We start from the raw sequence: 18,803 nt of genomic DNA, 5'->3' as shown, positions 1-18,803 counted from the left end.
AAAAAAACACCTTCTTGTGCAGCAGTGCCCCCAGCCCCCTCAGTACTTACCTGAGCCCAATTGCGATCCAGAGATGTGCACGACAGCCTCAGCTGTCCCGGGTCTTTGCCTCTTCATTGACTGAGACAGCAAGTGGGAGTCATTGATTCCAGCTGCTGCCAATCACAGCCAGTAAGTCAATGAAGAGAGAGGCAGGACCAAGCCACGGCTCCATGTGCAAATGGGACACACAGAGCAGCCACTTGGGAACACTTGCCCCCACGTGCTTGCTATGGGGGCCCTGACAAATGAGGAGCCAGGAGTGCAGGCAGGGGCCCCAAAAAAGCTGCTCTGTGCAAAACCACTGCACAGAGCAGGTAAGTATAGACATGTTTTTTTTTTTTTTTTGTAAAACGAAGAACCTTTAGTATCGCTTTAAGTTCAGTCAATTATAACTTCACATGACATACAAACTACAACAACTCATTTGTAACATTATAAATGCAGAATAAGTGACGTACTTGTGATCTTTTTCACTTTCCTGGCATACATCAACAATCTGGAGAATATTATGATTTGCAGAGAGCTCCAAGTTTCCCACATTGATCTGGACGTAGTCCCTTAAGAAATCCTCAGCCAGTTGACGCACCTCTTTGGGCCATGTTGCACTCCACATCAGAGTCTGCCTATCAGGCTAAAATTAGCCAATTTGGAAGAGAAAAAAAAAAAGGAAACAAAAAAAAAGGAAAAAAAAAAAAAACATTATTCTGATACCAATAGTTAATTTTACGTTAATTCCTGACTGTGATTAAGACAAAACAAAATCTAAGCTTTTTTGGTAAAAAATGTTTATTTGTTCATACCCTAATTTGGTCAACAATCTTGCGAATCTGTGGTTCAAAACCCATATCAAGCATTCTGTCTGCTTCATCAAGTACAAGATAGGTACAACGTCTCAAATTAGTCTTCCCAGCCTCCAGAAAATCAATAAGCCGACCTGGAGTGGCAATGCATATTTCAACACCTAAAAATAAATAAAATACATAAATTATCACAACATAAAACTCTAGTAACCCATGCTTTGAAACTGCTTCCTATGCAGACTACTTTTTCATTTGGTCATAGATTTGTAAACTGAAAATATGTATATTTAAAAAGGTGGTACATCACTAATGCAAAACAAACAGTCAATATTTTTACATGCACTTTGCTTATTGCATTTTACGTCAATATGCAGTAGTACTTTAAATGTGGACATTTGCTATGTTATAGGGAATATCTAGAAATGTTAGTTGTACCTAAAACACCTAGGGAAAAAAAAAATAAAAAATCTGGATTGTCGATTTACCGGTAAAATCCTTTTGAGTATATAACTGGACACAGAGGAGTTAAAGCAGAGCTCCAGTCCTCATAATCAATTTGTTTTTTTAAATTCCCTTATGATAGTTACTTGTACATTTAAATTAGAATACTGTTAGAACAGTATTTGTGCTGGTTAGCTTAAAATCTTTAAAAATTTACCTGATCTTAGACGCAGGCAGGTGGCCATTTAGTTTGTGGGCATCTGAAGCCCACTTGTGTCTTTTTTTGGGATTCGGTGCAGCTGGCTACCCAGCATGCACCTTCCGATCTCAAGCCTGCGCAGTAATGACACTGCACGGAGTATTGTGTTTAGTGCAGGTTGCCGTAGCAATGGCGGCGTCATGGAAGTACCCACCCTCTTGCTATGGCAACCTGTCAATCACATTACATTATTAGGCTTCCCAAAGACTCCTGGGGTAGATGCCGCCGATATCCCAGGAGTCAATGGGAATCGCCTGACGTCATCGCCTAGGCGTCCAGGACAGGAAGTGCCGAACGAAGAATTAAATTAAAGGTATTAAGAAACAAACAAAAAATGATTTCCATTTGGCACTGTACATTGGAGAGGCATTTGATATATCTGAAGTTCAAAAAAAAAAAAAAAAAGGCTGGAACTCTGCTTTAATAGTACTTAGTATATGGTTTATGCTACCACCTTCAAGTGAATGGACATTGACAAAAAAAGAGGCAGGTGTTCTCAACCAGGCACAACCCCTCCCAGCTCAGCCAAACCTAAATTTTGTAGCAAGCAAATGAGGAATACAAACCAGAAGAGAGGGACCTCTGTGACCTGTGATGTACTTGAGGAATAGATTACAAAAAGGATTTACATAAAAAATAATGTCCTAATCATATCACAGGACACCGTAGTTAATAGTCAGATTCATTGCTTTGGGACGTCCCCATAGAGTAATGATGGGAGGGCAACACAGCAACAAGACTAACAAGCTCAAAACACCCAAACAGAAAAGGGGAACACCTGCATAAAGCTGTCTGCAGAGGCAAAAACATCAACCTAGTAGAACTTTAAAAACTTCCAACACCAGCACAAAACTAAAGCTTAGCTGGTGTACAAGGCCAAACAAATACCTGGAGAGTACTAAGGGATAGGCATTTGGCAAATCCAAAAACAGAAGTTGTTGCAGGATGTGGAACAGCTTTAATGTGGAGTTCCTTGTTACACTAGGTGAGAACAGTTTACTGTGGGAAATTGCAGAGAAAGGAGGAAGTGAGCAGCTAGAGGTTGGAAGCACCTAACTGGTAGATCTCTGTGAGTTAGAGATGTTGGGGGATCTCAGTGAAAATATTTGTACATCAGTCCTATAACAATGGAAATGTTCTGGTGAGAAAGTCAGGCATGTGCAAAATCATCTACAGACCACATGGGGAGGGTTCAAAAAAATAGATACATACAAAAAAGGGAAGCCCTGAGAGTGGGGCAGTGTGAACTTTCCAGTACTAAGCTAGCAAACAGAAGTCAACTGGTACAAAAGGCCAGATTTTTGAAAATGCAAAACCAGAATGGTTTCTCAATCTCTATGAGTATTCTGGTAATCCGCAACCCTGATATGGGAGAGAAAGATATATAAATCAGAGTTTGGAGCAGTCTAAAGGGTTGTAAACCAGGGAGATGTGTTATGACAAAAAGGAGAAAAAAAGTAAGGTAGTGAAGGTAACCTCCTCATTTAGTAGAAGAGAGTCCTAATGACCTCGAGTGAAGAAAACGGTATGCGCTGCCTTGAAAAAAGTCCACTAGCAAAACCTGAAAGAATTCTCATTGGAGGGGGAAACCAGGGGATGGCATTTAGAATATATGTTTCTGAACATGAGACCAGACAGACCAAAAATATATTAAAAGGGATAATGTGAATGCAAATGATGTCCAAATTAGTCCGAGGTACCCCAAATGGTGCAAGGCTGGAGATGAGCCCAAGAGGGATGTGAGATCAAAAGAAAGGGAGAAGTGTGAGCAACAGCATTTGGGCAAAGGGTTCAAATTAGACTCCAAGGAACCCTAGGATATGAATATTCAGGGTGTGCAGATGAGTCTAAGAGTGTGATTTTTTTCACAAACACTACAATGATTTATGAAGATAGGGATTGTAATCCATCATGCTGCATTTGCTTTACAGTTAGGAAAAGAAAAAAAAAATAAAATAAAAGCAGGCAGAAACATAGCTTCTAAAATAATTTAGAACAGATTGAGACCATGATGGGACAGGGACACATGTCCCTAAATGGACAAGGGGTCAAATGAAAAATTTGGATATGACCACCCCTTGTGCCTGTAGGATACAAGCAAATGTAGAGAAATGGTTCTGTGTTTGTAGAGCAGCAACAGATAGAATACAGAACAGCAATACACCTAAAAAAAAAAGGTGAAAAAAAGGGCAAGGAAACCCTGTCTTACCACGTCCACATGGCTGTTCCAGCCCAGGCTTCACTCATCAAGGCAGGCATACCCTGTAAAAGGGTATAGGAATGGAGCACCTGGACCTGTACAGTACTCTGCAGCTAACTACAACTTGCAACACCATGTGTTAAAATGAGCACTTGATGCAGGATCCAATGCCTGAAGCAAACATTACAAGCTGCATGGTCCGGGTACAGTTAATGTTTACACCAAAGCAAACCGATCGGAAAACTACTAGTGAGCCATAAAGCAATAAGCAGTCAGATCTTGATAGAAGGGTTATTCAAAATGAAGAAAACGAAACAAAAAAAAAATCTTCAACAGGGAACGGATACTAACCATCTAAGTACACTAGCAAAAAACTGAAGCCTTGCGGAGTGGACAGGGTTATACAGATATGTTGGGGTTCTCTCAGCAAAACTTCTGCTAGTGTTCAATCACCTGAAGGTAGCTAGCACTACGTAACCTATGGTATAAGAATCAATTTCTGTGTTCTGTACTGTAGGATTCAGATATCCACATTTTCTTTTTTTTTTTTTTTTATAAAAATGTTATACTTACAGTGCCTTAAAAAAGTATGCAGTCCTTGAAATTTTCCAAATATTGTCATGTTACAACAAAAAATATAAATGTATTTTATTGGGATTTTATGTGTTACACCAAACACAATTGCCATTGTTTCTCATTTTTAGGGAATCTAATGACTGGCATAGTACCACTGGATTGGCATAAGGCCAATGTGGTGCCTATATTTAAAAAGGGGTCAAAATATTTACCAAGTAATTATAGACCTGTTAGTTTAACATCTATAGTTGGGAAGATACGATAAGATAAGAGTTTAATAAAAGACCACATAGATGAGTTCTTCCTGGAAAGAAAACATTTTAAGCAACATACAGCATTGATTCACGAAAGACAGAAGTTGTCAAACAAATCTGATTTCTTTTTATGAGGGGGTGAGCAAAACCTTGGTTGGTGGTGGACGTGGTATACTTGGATTTTGCAAAAGAGTTTGACACAGTTCCCCACACATGGCTAACGTGTAAGGTAAAGTCTACGGGCTTAGAAAAAAGTACAACTGGGGGAATCAATGGTGGAGAAGGATCTGGGAGTTCCGGTAGATCACAAGCTTAATAGCATGCAATGCCAAGCTGCGGTTTCTAAAGCGAGCAAAATCCTTTCTAGTATTAAAAAAGGTATAGGCTCCAGAGGGAGATAGATCATTTTACCCCTGTACAAACTAGTAATACCTCATCTGGAATATGCAGTTCAGTTTTGGGCACCAATTCACAAAAAAAAACATTGGGGAACTGGAGAAAGTACAGAGAAGGGTAACCAAACTGATAAGAAGCATGGAGGAGCTCAGCTTTGAGGAAAGATTAGAGGAACTGAATTTATTCTCTCTGAAGAAGAGGAGATTATAAATATATCAGTGGTTTATATAGTGAACTCTGTGTAGAGTTATTCACCCTTAAGTCATCACAGGAGGACAAGGGGGCACCCTTTACATCTGCAGGAAGAGAGATTTAATACTGAAATTTTCTTCACAGTAAGAGCTGTGAAAATGTGGAAAAGACTCCAAGGGTTGGTTCTGGCCAGCTCAGTGGATTGCTTAAAAAAAGGCCTGGATTCTTTCCTAGATACACATAATATAAATTGGATGCTAACATTTATAGGTAAAGTTGATCCAGGGAATATCCAATTGCCTCTCGGGGGATCAAGAAGGAATTTTTCCCCTGTAGGAGCAAACTGGATCATGCTTTGCTGGGTTTTTTTTCCCTTGCACTGGATCAATTGTGGGTATAGGATTCACTTTTTTTTTGGTTGAACTGGATGGACTTTGGTGTTTTTCAGCCAAAGTGGCACATAATTGTGAAGTGGAAGGAAAATTTTTTACAAGTAAATATCTGAAAAGTGTGGCGTACATTTGTATTCAGCCCCCTTTTACTCTGATACCCCTAACTAAAATCTAGTGGAACCAATTGCCTTCAGAAGTCACATAATTAAGAGTCCACCTGTGTGTAATTTAATCTCAGTATAAATACAGCTGTTCTGTGAAGACATCAGAGGTTTGTTAGAGAACATTAGTGAACAAACCGTATCATAAAGGCCAAGGAACACATGACAGGTCAGGGATAATAAAGTTGTGGAGAAGTTTAAAGCGGGGGTAGGTTATAAAAAAAAAGAAAATATCCTAAGCTTTGAACATTTCACGGACTACTGTTCAATCCATCATCTGAAAATGGAAAGAGTATGGCACAACTGCAAACCTACCAAGACATGGCAGTCCACCTAAACTGACAGGCCGGGCAAGGAGAACATCAGAGAAGCAGAGGCCGATGGTAACTCTGGAGGAGCTGCAGAGATCCACAGATCAGGTGGGAGAATCTGTCCACAGGAAAACTATTAGTCGTAAACGCTGCAAATCTGGCCTTTATGGAAGAGTGACAAGAAGACAGCCACTGTTGAAAGAAAGCCATAAGAAGTTCCGTTTACAGGAAGCCATGTGGGGGACACAACATGTGGAAGAAGGTGCTCTGGTCAGGAGACCAAAATTGAACTTTTTGGCATAAAAGCAAAACGCTATGTGGAACGCTATGCTAGGCGGAAAACTAACTCTACACATCACTCTGAACACACCATCCCCACCTTGAAACATGGTGGTGGCAGCATCTTGTTGTGGGGATACATATTTCATCAGGGGCAGGGAAACGGGTCAGAATTGATGGAGCCAAATACACAGCAATCTTAGAAGAAAACCTATATAAAGAATAAACAGGTGGCCCACATACCTAGTGCATTATCCAAGGTTTATTCAAAGGTATAAAAGGATAAAAACATACTCACAGACGAAGAATGTATCTAAAAAGCATTTGCATTATGAAGATGGCCACAATGGCAAGCAAGGTAAGAACCCTGCTCGTTGAGGTAACAGCAGCAGGGTTCTTACCATCGGTCCACCATACCCACTACACATCTGTACCAGTCTAAGAGGCTGGTCAGCAGCTCTGAGGAAAGGGACTCGTCCCCAAAACACGTCAGCCATTTGACCGCACTGACAGTTGGAACACCTTGCTTGCCATTGTGGCCATCTTCATAATGCAAATGCTTTTTAGATACATGCTTCATCTGTGTATGTTTTTATCGTTTATACCTTTGAATAAACCTTGGATAATGCACTAGGTGTGTGCGCCACCTGTTTATTCTTTATCTAGTGGCTGATCTCCCCATCTGAGGAGGGCTGCACCCCTGAAGGATCTCCTCTGGTTGTCGCTGTCCTGGTTCCCTTGGCTTCCCTTTGGCTGTGCATTTCCTGAGGCGCTGGAGAGTACATACGATATTTGGTTTAGAAGAAAACCTGTTAAGAGTTTGCAAAACTTGAGACTGGGGATCTAAAGATCAAAAGCATATTCATGTGTTAAAATAGCTCAGTCCAAAGTCCAGACCTAAATCCAATTGAGAATCTGTGGTAAGACTTGAAAATAGCTGTTCACAGGCGCGCTTTCCAATCTGACAGAGCTTGAGCTATTTTGCAAAGAAGAATGGGGAAAAATTTCACTTTCAGGATGTGCAAAGCTGTTAGAGACATCCCCAAAAAAAAGATCTGCAGCTGTCATTGCATCAAAAGGTGGTTCTACAAAAGTATTGACTCAGGGGGACGAAATACAAATGTACGCCACACTTTTCAGAGATTTGTAAACAATTTTGAAAATTATTATTCATTTTACTTTCACGTCACAATTTTGTGCCACTTTGTGTTGGTCTATCACACAAAATCCCAATAAAATAAAATGACGTTTTTTGGCAACATGACAAAATGTGGAAAATTAAGGAGTATAAATACTTTGTGCAAAAGTACTGCACAGAGCAGATGCAGTGCCTTGAAAGAGCAGATGCAGTGCCTTGAAAGAGCAGCCTGGATCCTCCTCTTCAATCTCTGGCACTCCTGGCTCCTCCTTCCTTTTGGGTGCCCCCACAGCAAGCAACATGCTATGGGGGGCTCCCGAGCCGCTGCTCCGTGTCCATTCACACTCGGAGCTGCTGTTCGGCCCGCCCCCTTCTCTCCTCTTTGGTTCAATGGCAGTGACTGACAGCAGTCACTCCCGCTGGGGGGAGTGCTGCACACAGGTTTTTTTTACCTTGATGCATACAATGCAAAAAGGTAAAAAACCTTGAGCCTTTACAACCACTTTAACCTCCCTGGCGGTCTGATTATGTCAATATTTTTGAATGTCAAAGCGATACATTGTTTTGCATGGAAATTTCAGTGTCTGATGACGAATTTCCCCACGAATCACTATCGCTCAATTCTGCAAGTGAATTTAATTCACCGTCACTGTTTTGTAGCTGGTCTAAAACTGATTTTTACCTAAAAAGGGACACGTTTTGGATGCCATGGACGTTCTCAAGTTTCCAGGCAGAAAGAACGTTGAAAGTGCAGACAGGGCACTGGACAAAAAACTGAGGTGAAATGGTTTGATACAGTAATGTAATCCTAACAGATTACAATGTATTGTGTATGTCATGTTTTTACTTTTTTTTAATCTCCCGCCGGATCCTCCTCCCTGCATCGCAGCGTTCGCAGGGAAGGGAACCCGGAAGATGGATGCCAGCACTGACCGGAGGACACAGTGGGAGGACATCGGGGGATCGCAGGGACAAGGTAAGTGTGGCTCGGGGTTACCGCTTTTGGTACTGAAAATTAACACCGTGCCACTCTGGATTATCGCCAGGGAGGTTAAGGAATTGAAAGCCAGTGGTTTCTGGAACAAGACTGCAAGCAGAATTGTGACACTTAAAAGGTGCAGAGAGCTAAATGTTAGCCCAAGCCTATCTGAAAAAAGCCAGGATTTGTCCCACAGAATTTTCTGGGTAAAAGTTTGTCTCACGCAAAATAAAGAATATCTAACCCTAAACCGCAGAATCTGAGCTGTTCAAAGCCTGTGACTAGAGAAGGATGGTAACTCAGTCCTTGAGGGAGATGATCCACATCACCTGAATGAGGCGTTTCAGGGGAGGAAAAGGCGTACTGATCCAGTGGGGGGGGGGGGGGGGGGGGAATGTAACCAGTGAATCTACTGCTCCCGCTGTACCCAAAGATAAAACTTTTCAATCTGTTGAACCTGGACGTACACACTTTATGCCCCACCTGTGACACAAGCATCTGAAGGTGTAGGCACCATTCTCCCAGGGCCAGGTACAGGGGGCTGAGGAAGTCTGTCTGCCAACAGACCATGCCTGGGTGATAACAATAGTTAAAAATGTGAAGTTCTGCCCAAGACAGAATATGTGCAATTACCCGAGACTGATTTCTTCCTGTTTATTCATGTACTTCACTGGCATGGTGTTAAAGGATAATAAGTTCACCTTTGGGAACATGTTACTTGTTCCATGCAAAAAAAACAAAACAAAACAAAAAAAACCCATAAAGACAAACTAAAAAAACCACAGGTGGAACATGTTCCTACTGCTGCAGCCACTGTCCGCTGTCCCCTCTCCCTGTGACAGCAGTACCAGAAGTTTCCCGTACTAGCTGTCACTTTTTGGAAACATCACGGCTGTACAGGGCTCTGTCCATATGTCATTCATTCAGTTCTGTGAATGAATTAAAGCAGGGGTCTCAAAAGTATGACCCTCCAGCTGTTGAAATTCTATGATCATGACTCTGCCTCTGGGAGTCTTGACTGTGGCTATCAGTCTTGCAAGGCCTCATGGGACTTGCAGCTCCTTAATAACTGGAGGACCATACTTTGGAGACCCCTGTATTAAAAAGTGTTACTAAACCCAAGAACCTGTATTCACTATATCTGGTCTCCCACAGTACACAGAACATGGAAAATTACTGTAGTAAATATAAACTGCTAAATACCTTTTCTCATCAGCAGTGTTGTGACCTATATCAGTGTCCAGCTGAGCACTGGTTAAAACTTTGAGTTTCCATTCTGCTCTGTACTATGAAGCTGCATAACCCCTGACCCTCTGGACAGTGCTGTTCGGCCCTGTGCCGATTACAAGCACCCTAGCAAAAGAAAACTCTAGCAATACACACTAAACTGAGCATGTGCAGAGTGCCTCCTGGAACTCTGTACTATCAGCTAATGGATTGGGGATAGAAGGGGATGGTCAAAAAAGACAGGATCAAACAGCCTTTTTATACAATGTGAATGATTAACCCCTTAAGTTCCATAGTGAGTATAACAAGTATACTTTACTGCATATACAGACTGATGCTACTGTTGTGGGTTTAGTAACACTAACTACAAGTCTTAACTGCCTTTGCAGCTGTTGGCTTGTAGTTCTTACTTAACTACCATGGCGCTGTGGTAGTTAATCAATTGCTTGTGCTGACAGGTTTGCAGGATTTCTGCATGGCACTTTCATCTGCTGATCACTCAGCACACAACCCTGAAAAAAACAAACAAAAAAAAAAACACACAAAAAAAAACACAAACGAAAATGGACTTTTTTTTTTTTTTTTTAAATAAGTGAACTTATCCTTTAAACTGAATCCAGATCAATGACTCCCAGCAGTGGTGTCCAATATTGCAGATATGCAAACCGCCCAAAGCTCCAAAATGTTGACTGAGAAGCAAGATATCTGGACTGTCAGAGTGCTGTGCTGGAGACATTTGGAGGGCAACTGAGCAAATGGCACTGTCCTAAAAGAGGCTACCATCAACACCAACTCATGCAGAATTAAAGTCAGACCACTCCTGTACTGAACAGGTAGTGTTTGGGAGGGGAGAATTTTTTAGCGTTTGGGAGAGGAGAACATTTTTTATTGGGAAAAACCCAAAGTCCGATGGTCCAAAGGGCTACATTGTTCACCAGAACCTGTGCAGTTTATTCCCTCAGCAAGAGATCATGTAGATATACAGTACAGTAATGGGGATCCCCTGAGAGAACAGGAACGCTAGCACAGGAAGTGCAGAAAGATAGGCTCTGCCATTTGGGCCTGTCAAAGATCAGGTCTTCTGATGAGAAACATTCCCGCTAAAAGAGGCATTGTTTCTTAAAGGCATTCCGTTTAATCATGCAAAAAAATCTTCTTATGTTTACTGACAGGAGGCTCATAAAAGGGATTAGGTAAGAGCTCCAACAACCTGTCTACACTACAGTTCAATGCTGCGTGTATAAGCTGCAGATGCTAGGGATCAACTGCCCTAGTGATCCAATGCATTAGGACTTAAGCCAGGCAGCTATAGTGTCACATAATTTAAAGCTGTGACAGGTTGCAGTGTGGAGCCTGCCAGCAAGAACAGAGTTCTAGATAGGTGCATCCTCCACTAGGAGGTATGATGCACTAAGATAGGATAACAATTGATCCACAAAGGGGTAGTCCACTGTTTAAGCAAGTCCTCCTCAAATGGTACAAGGCTAGTGTCAGGAGTCTCCATAAAGGACGACCGAAAACAGCAGGTGTACCAACAAGAGCCCTAACTGAGCCTAAATGGAGAATAGTACTGGTAGAGGCTATGAGATGTCCCTTGAACTTTAAGCATACGGAGTATCACATTAAAAAAAGTGCCAGAATTATTTTAGTTTGGGAGCAATGGTAGAAGACTACAACTGCCCAGGTGTAGGTTTATTCCATATGAACTTGGGAGACTGAGCATCAGAATTTCAGGCACTAAAGATTTAGAGACCAAAGATAAAGATTCTGCAGAAAGCGTGAGAGCATGTTTATGGCCTGCAGAGTCAGGTTCAGCAATTATTAGTGCTATTTGGCCCATAAAATCCAGCATGACAACAGTAAAATCCCCCCCATGATGGAACCGAGGAGGCAGCCAATTATGGAGAACCAAGGAAGACTCTGAAGATGAAAGACTAGCAGTGGGCAAAATTTGAGGCCATTGGTGTCAGGCACCTTAGGGGGATCTCCGCAGGCAGAACCAGAATAATTAGTGGAGTAGGAGCACCTAGTACAGTGGGATTGTTTCCTCATCTGTCTAGAATTAACCAGTTCGGCTCCAGAACAATTTTTTTAAATGTTACACATGCATGTAAAAAATATCTCTGACAAAAAATTACTTAATCACCCAAAACATTATATATTTTCTGAAAGCAGAGGCCCTGTAGATACTATTGAAAGATTCTTTATGCAGAGAATGCATTAAAGTGGTTGTAAAGGCTCAAGGTTTTATACCTTCATGCTTTCTAAGCATAAAGGATGAGGCGCCAGCGGGAGCCAATGGCTCACGCTGCTGTCAATCACAGCTAGTGAGCAAATCAGGAGAGGAAGGGGGTGGGGCCACACCATGGCTGTGTGGATGGACACAGAGCCTTTGCTCAGGAGCGCACCTAATGGGGTTACCCCATAGCAAACTACATGCTGTGGGGGGACCCAACAAGAGGGAGGGGCCAGGAGCACCGGCAGGGAGCCCGAGAAGAGGAGACTTTAAAGAGGAAGTAGGGGATTGTGGTTTTTTTTGCACATTTATACTTGCCTAAGTGGATGCAGCATCTGTCCCCCTCTGGCTACAAGTGTGAGAACTGAGGGATCACATGACTGCCAATTCCTGAGTTCTCACAGCCACTCTGAGCAGAGAGCGGTGGCTGTTAGTCGCCGCTGTTTATTCTGTACTCCGTGCTCACTGGAGCGCTAGGCTGTGGAGGGAGCAGCTCTCAGGCTCTCAGCAACTCGCTAAGAGACTGAGCCAGCTGCTACTCCAGACTCTGGGGTGGGTCCTGACTTTACAAGTCAGGATCTTTCCGGAGTGACGTCCACCAACAGAGGACTTCAGCAGCATTGTAGTAGGAATCTTCCCTGAAGGAAAAAATAAATTTGCCAAAAATAAACCTTTCAGCACAGCAGTTTGTTGTCCTGGGCTGGCTCTACAATTTTTTCAAGCCAGCGTCGAAGTCTCCTGTAGGTGGCAGTGTAACCCAACTGTCAAGTGACTCCAAAGACAGGAAATAAAATCTTTTATTCAATTTCTATGCAGTCTACGGTCTTGCAGAAAAGGGTTTCACTTCTTTAAAATGCAATTTTAACCTTACCTCTTTCCAGATCTCTTATCTGTGGACCCTTGGGAGCTCCACCATATATACATGTGCTTTTTAAACGGGATGACTTTCCATAATCATCAGCTACTTGCTGCACTTGCTGAGCCAACTCTCTGGTTGGAGCGAGAACTAAACACTGCAATGCAAAGTAAGATTAGCCTCCATGAAGCAGTTATGTCACAGGGCTACAATGATAATAAAACTATACTTACAATTGGTCCATCCCCACGCTCCAGATAAGGCTGGTGGTTAATGTGTACCATAGCGGGCAGCAAATACTTTAAAAGGAGAAAACAAAAAAAAAAAAACACACGTGAAATGCTGAGAAGTGAGGCAATTTACAGCTGACCTAAAGCAGATCTCTAGGAGCCTATGGGGCCACCCTTGCATGTGCACTCCTGGCTTAGAGTGAACGCTGTGTGCATCCACTCAATAGAAGCTTCAAGAAAACCCTACTGGAAGTCTGGGGAGGCAGTGCTGTACTACCTGCAGCAGGCAGCAGAGTGCAACTAGAAATGTGAATGTTTGTGCCCACGCAGGTAATGTAAATTGAGAGCACACACACAAAGTAATGGGACACCTGCTTTTACACGCTCATGAACTTTAATGGCATCCCAGTCTTAGTCCGTAGGGTTCAATATGGAGTTGGTCCACCCTTTGCAACTATAACAGCTTCAACTCTTCTGGGAAGTCTGTCCACAATGTTTAAGAGTGAGTCTATGGGAAAGTTTGAACATTCTTCCAAAAGTGCATTTGTGAGGTCAGGCGCTGATGTCGGACAAGAAGGCCTGGCCCGCAGTCTCCCCTCCCAATACAGCCCAAAGGTGTTCTGTTGAGGTCAGGACTCCGTGCAGGCCAGTTAAGTTCCTCCACTCCAAACTTGCTCATCTATGCGTTTATGGGTCTTGCTTGATGCACTGGTGCGCAGTAGTGTTGGAACAGGAAGATGCCTTCCCCAAACTGTTCCCGCAAAGTTAGCAGCATGAAATTGTCCAAAATATCTTGGTATGCTGACACCTTAAGAGTTCCCTATGCTAGGACTAAGGGGCCAAGCCCAACCCCTGAAAACCTACCCCACACCATCATCCCCCCTCCACTAAACTTTATACTTGGCACAATGCAGTCAGGCAAGTAACATTCTCCTGGCAGTCACCAAACCCAGACACGTCCATCGGATTGCCAGACAGAGAAGCGTGATTTGTCACTCCAGAGAACACATCTCCACTGCTCTAGAGTCCAGTGGCAGCGTGCTTTACACCACTGCATTCCACTTGGTGATTATATAGCTTGGAAACCCATTCCATGAAGCTCTCTATGAACTGTTGTGCTAATCTGAAGGCCACACAAAGCTTGGAGGTCTTTAGTGAATGACTCCGCAGACAGCAACTTCTGCACACTTCAGCAAACGCTGACCCCGCTCTTTATGGCCGAGTTTCTGTTGTTCCCAGAAGCTTCCACTTCGTTATAACACCACTAAGAGTTGACCATGGAATATTTAGTAGCAAGGAAATTTCATGAATGGACTTATTGCACAGGTGGCAACCTGTCACAGTATCACACTTAAATTCACCGAGCTCCTGAGAGCGACCCATTCTTTCACATAATGTTTATAAAAGCAATCTGTATGCCTTGGTGCTCGTTTTTATACACCTGAATCCTATGATTTGGAGAGGTGTTCAAATACTTGTGGCAATATGGTGTGTGTGTGAAATAGATCTCTCTCTCTCTCTCTCTCTCTCATTACTACTTACATTAAAAAAAAAAAAATTATATATTGCAGTATAGTGTATTATGCAAGGAATTTATTCATGCACACGTGAAGTTACTGAAAGATCTTGTTTAGCAGCTGGAAGAGAAACTTTATAAGAATCACATACCGCAAGTGTTTTGCCAGAACCAGTCTGGGCAATGCCCACCAGGTCTCGGCCACTCAAGGCAAGGGGAAATCCTTGGCACTGAATAGGTGTGGGTTCTTTGAAACGCTGGTCAAGGAGCACATCCATAACATACTCTGAAAAATTAACAAAATTAAAAAGATGAAGTATGTAACAAATCAAAGTTAAGCAAAAACAAAACAAGTTAACTTACGAGGAAAATTAGCCTGATGGAAATCATATATAGGTTTTGGACAATTTACACCTCTGACAGTAATTTCTTTCTTCCTGCGCAGTTCGTCTACATCATGCTGTAAAAGGGAAAAACAAAGACACCAAAATGTGGAGCTTATAAGAGCTTTAGTACACAAAACCCTCACAGTAATAATTTAAAACTGAAATACTCCAAAAAAAAAAAAAAAAAAAAAAAACACGTAGACACCGCTCCAGGTAGCCTTATGCAGGCCATAGATGGGTCGTTAATCGCCCGATTTTTCGTCCGAAAGAAAAATCGTCTGATTTTCGTACCGTTAGTGGATTAGTTCGTCGGCTTTTTTGCACTTTCAGATTATCGGTTATGTTGGGAAATTTGAGGCCGATTTGGACGATCGGCCGATTTTCCCAGCAATGATGGGCAAATCGGACGATCGTTTTAACGATAAAAAAATCTGCACATGAGCTGTGACCTGCAAGGGACACAAGTTATGGGGTGAACTTTATGATTTAGTCGGACAATTGTTTTAATCTGTGGTGGTAACGTCAGCCGAAAGAACAACCGATTTTTCATTTATCATTTGAAAAATCAGCCGGTGTTCGACCCATCTATGGCCTGCATTACACTCCATCTTGACCAATCACAATATCAGGTGCTGGCCCTGTCCGTCACAGGCTTCATGGTAAGTAGAAGAAAAATCTGGTTGGCCACACGTCCAAAGATGCAGTGCATCCAGAAAGTATTCACAGTACTTAATTTTTGCCACATTTTGTTATGCTACAGCCTTATTCCAAAGTGGATTAAATTCATTTTTTTCCTCAACATTCTACAAACAATACCCCATAAATGACAACGTGAAAGAAGTTTGTTTTTAAATCTTTGCAATTTATTCAAAATAAAAACTGTACATAAGTATTCACAGCCTTTGCTCAATACTTTGTTGCAGAACCTTTACAGCCTCAAGTCGTTTTGAGTATGATGCTACAAGCTTGGCACACCTTTTTTTGGGCAATTTCTCCCATTCTTCTTTGCAGTACCTCTCAAGCTCCATCAGGTTGGATGGGGAGCGTCAGTGCACAGCCATTTTCAGATCTCTCCAGAGATGTTCAATCGGTTCAAGTCTGGGCCACTCCAGGACATTCAGAATTGGCCTGTAAGTCACTCCTGTTATGTGGAGTGTGTGCTTAGGGTCATTGACTGTTGAAAGATGAACTGTTGTCCCAGTCTAAGGTCCAGAGAGCTCTGGAACTGGCTTTCATCAAGGATGTCTCTGTACATTGCCGCATTCATCTTTCCTTCGATCCTGACTTGTCTGCCAGTTTCTGCCACTGAAAAAGAAATTCCCACAGCATGATGCTGCCACCGCCATGCTTCACTGTAGGGATAGTACTGGCCAGGTGGTGAGCAGTGCCTGGTTTCCTCCAGACATGACGCTTTGCATTCAGGCCAAAGAGTTCAATATTTGTTTCATCAGACCAGAGTTTTGTTTCTCATTGTCTGATCCCTCAGGTCCCTTTTGGCAAACTCCAAGCGGGCTGCCATTTGCCTTTTACTGAGGAGTGGCTTCCGTTTGGCCACTCTACCATACAGACCTGATTGGTGGAGTGCTGAAGAGATGGTTGTTCTTCTGGAAGGTTCTCCTCTCTCCACAGGGAAACGCTGGAGCTCTTTCAGAGTGACCATCAGGTGCTTGGTTACCTCCCTGGCTAAGGCCCTTCTCCCTCAATTTCTCATTTTGGCTGGGCAGCCCACTCTAGGAAGATTCCTGGTGGTTCCAAACTTCTTCCATTTACGGATGATGGAGGCCACTGTGCTCAATGCCGCAGAAAGTTTTCTGTACCCATCCGCAGTTCTGTGCCTTGATACAATCCTGTCTCAGAGGTCTACAGACAATTCCTTGGACTTCATGGCTTGGTTTGTGCTCTGACATGCACTGTACAAGTTTATGCCTTTCCGAATAATGTCTAATCAATTGAATTTCCCACAGGTGGATTCCAATCAAGTTATAGAAACATCTCAAGGATGATCAGTGGGAACAAGATGCACCAGAGCTCAATTCTGAGTGTCATGGCAAAGACTGTGAATACTTCTGTAGATGTGTTTTTCAGTTTTTAGTTTTAATAAATTGCAAAGATTTCAAAACAAACCTCTCTCATTGTCATTATGGGGTATTGTTTGTAGAACGTTGAGGAAAAAAATAAAATTAATCCATTTTGGAATAAGGCTGTACCATAACAAAATGTGGCAAACGTTAAGCACTTTGAATACTTTCTGAAAGCACTGTATCACCTTTATTCTTGAAAAATCATAAAATAAACTAAAAAAACACCAGGGTAGAAAGACAGCAGATCCAGCTATATTAAACGCTGAACTATATTACGCATGAATTGCGTGAGCTGGATCTGCTGTCCTATCCTGTATTTGGAATTGCTTTTATGATTTTTCATAAAAGCAATTGTGCAGTCAACCAGATTCTTTTTAGCATGCTCAAGAAAAATTTATACACAATCTTAAGATTTTCCCAGATATTTCACACTTTTCAGTATAAGGGTCACAATGCCACATTCTGCTATTTTATAAAATTCAACGGTAACCAACTGCTTTGCCTTTCAACACAGCACTGGAAATAATAGAGCAGTACCTTACCAACGATTAAAAAAAAAAAAAAAAATATTATATATCGTTCTTTAGGAAGGAACATACATTCCACATTAATAATTATGCTGCCAAAATTATAGTGCTGTAAATTACCTCCAGCATTGTTCCTGTTTCTTCTTGCTAGAGGCTGCCATTTTGTTGAAGCCCAGCGCTCCGAGCAGCAGTTAAAGCAGAACTAAACCCTGCTATCCTTTTCAGCCAAGGAACCTACCATCAGTTTGATATGCAGCTGCAACGGTGCTGCCCATATGACCAGTTATAACACCCGATATTTGATGATTTGACAGTTTGGTTCAGAACACAAGCAAATAATACAGTTAGCATCCCTGGCATGCCAGGAATGTAACTTTTTTTTTTTTAAACAGTTACATTGATAGTTCTGCTTTAATTTTTAGCATGTCAGCAGATAAGCCTCTACAAATTTGGCACAGTGCCTAAAAATGGAGAGCAACTGAACATATGCTCAGCAGGGTGAGTCACCGTATTCCTGCATTTTAAAACAGTATTGGCACTTAAAAATAAATGTGAAAGACCACAATAACAGCGCTCTCAAATTACAACCAAAATAAATTAAATGAATAAACTGAAAAAAACCCACAACCACCAAATAAAGTGAAATTGTGTGACACAAAATATAAAACATATATATAGTGAAAATCAAATAACTGATCCTACATAAAGTCCAGCGAATATAAAGCGGCCGGTCCGGTATTTCTGCCGCCACCATATCAGAATACCGGGCCGTCCGCTCAGCTGTTCTCTCCTGCAGGGCCTTACCTGTTCCTCGCTCCAGCGCTGCACAGTCTTCCCGCGCTAGCTTCTGTGACAGCTGGGTGCCCACTGCGCATGCGCTGCGCTTTGTGAATGGTCCAGTGTTTTCTGGGACACGACAGGTCCCAGAAGGCCCCGGGCCATTCACAAAGCGCAGCGCTTCTCGCGCATGCGCAGTGGGCACCCGGCTGTCACAGAAGCCGGCGCGGGAAGAAGAGGGAAAGACAACTCCGCGGAAGTGGGAGCGGGTACCTGTCAAATTCAGGTACCCGCTCCCCCTCCCTCCCCAAAGGTAAGCAGTCTCTGGTCATCCCCTGCACTGTCTGCAGTCTCTGGTCATCCCCTGCACTGTCTGCAGTCTCTGGTCATCTGTACTGTGTCCCTGGTATTTTCCCTGTACTATGTCCTCAGTCTCTGGTCATCTCCTGTACCGTGTCCGCAGTCTCTGGTCATCTCCTGTACCGTGTCCGCAGTCTCTGGTCATCTCCTGTACCGTGTCCGCAGTCTCTGGTCATCTCCTGTACCG

The 18,803-nt window shown here is 42.6% G+C and overlaps 1 protein-coding gene across 1 annotated transcript in view; it reads right to left on the bottom strand.

Annotated features, from left to right (window-relative positions):
• Nucleotides 1–18,803, bottom strand: part of DDX17 (DEAD-box helicase 17) — a 55,893-nt gene that overhangs the window by 17,555 nt on the left and 19,535 nt on the right. The window contains exons 3-8 of the mRNA XM_089681987.1: nt 14,849–14,945; nt 14,638–14,771; nt 12,973–13,038; nt 12,755–12,896; nt 843–1,003; nt 501–673 (exon numbers count right to left, since the gene is read on the bottom strand). Coding sequence (XP_089538113.1) covers nt 501–673; nt 843–1,003; nt 12,755–12,896; nt 12,973–13,038; nt 14,638–14,771; nt 14,849–14,945 — 773 coding nt within the window. The remainder of the gene's footprint in view (nt 1–500; nt 674–842; nt 1,004–12,754; nt 12,897–12,972; nt 13,039–14,637; nt 14,772–14,848; nt 14,946–18,803) is intronic.

Source organism: Staurois parvus, unplaced genomic scaffold (genome assembly GCF_062004578.1).
Source record: "Staurois parvus isolate SC_StPar_1 unplaced genomic scaffold, SC_StPar_1.0 ptg000282l, whole genome shotgun sequence".
In the NCBI taxonomy this organism is placed as follows: Eukaryota; Metazoa; Chordata; class Amphibia; order Anura; family Ranidae; genus Staurois; species Staurois parvus.
Note: the sequence above shows the minus strand (reverse complement) of the source record. Positions and strands in the feature narration are given on the sequence as shown.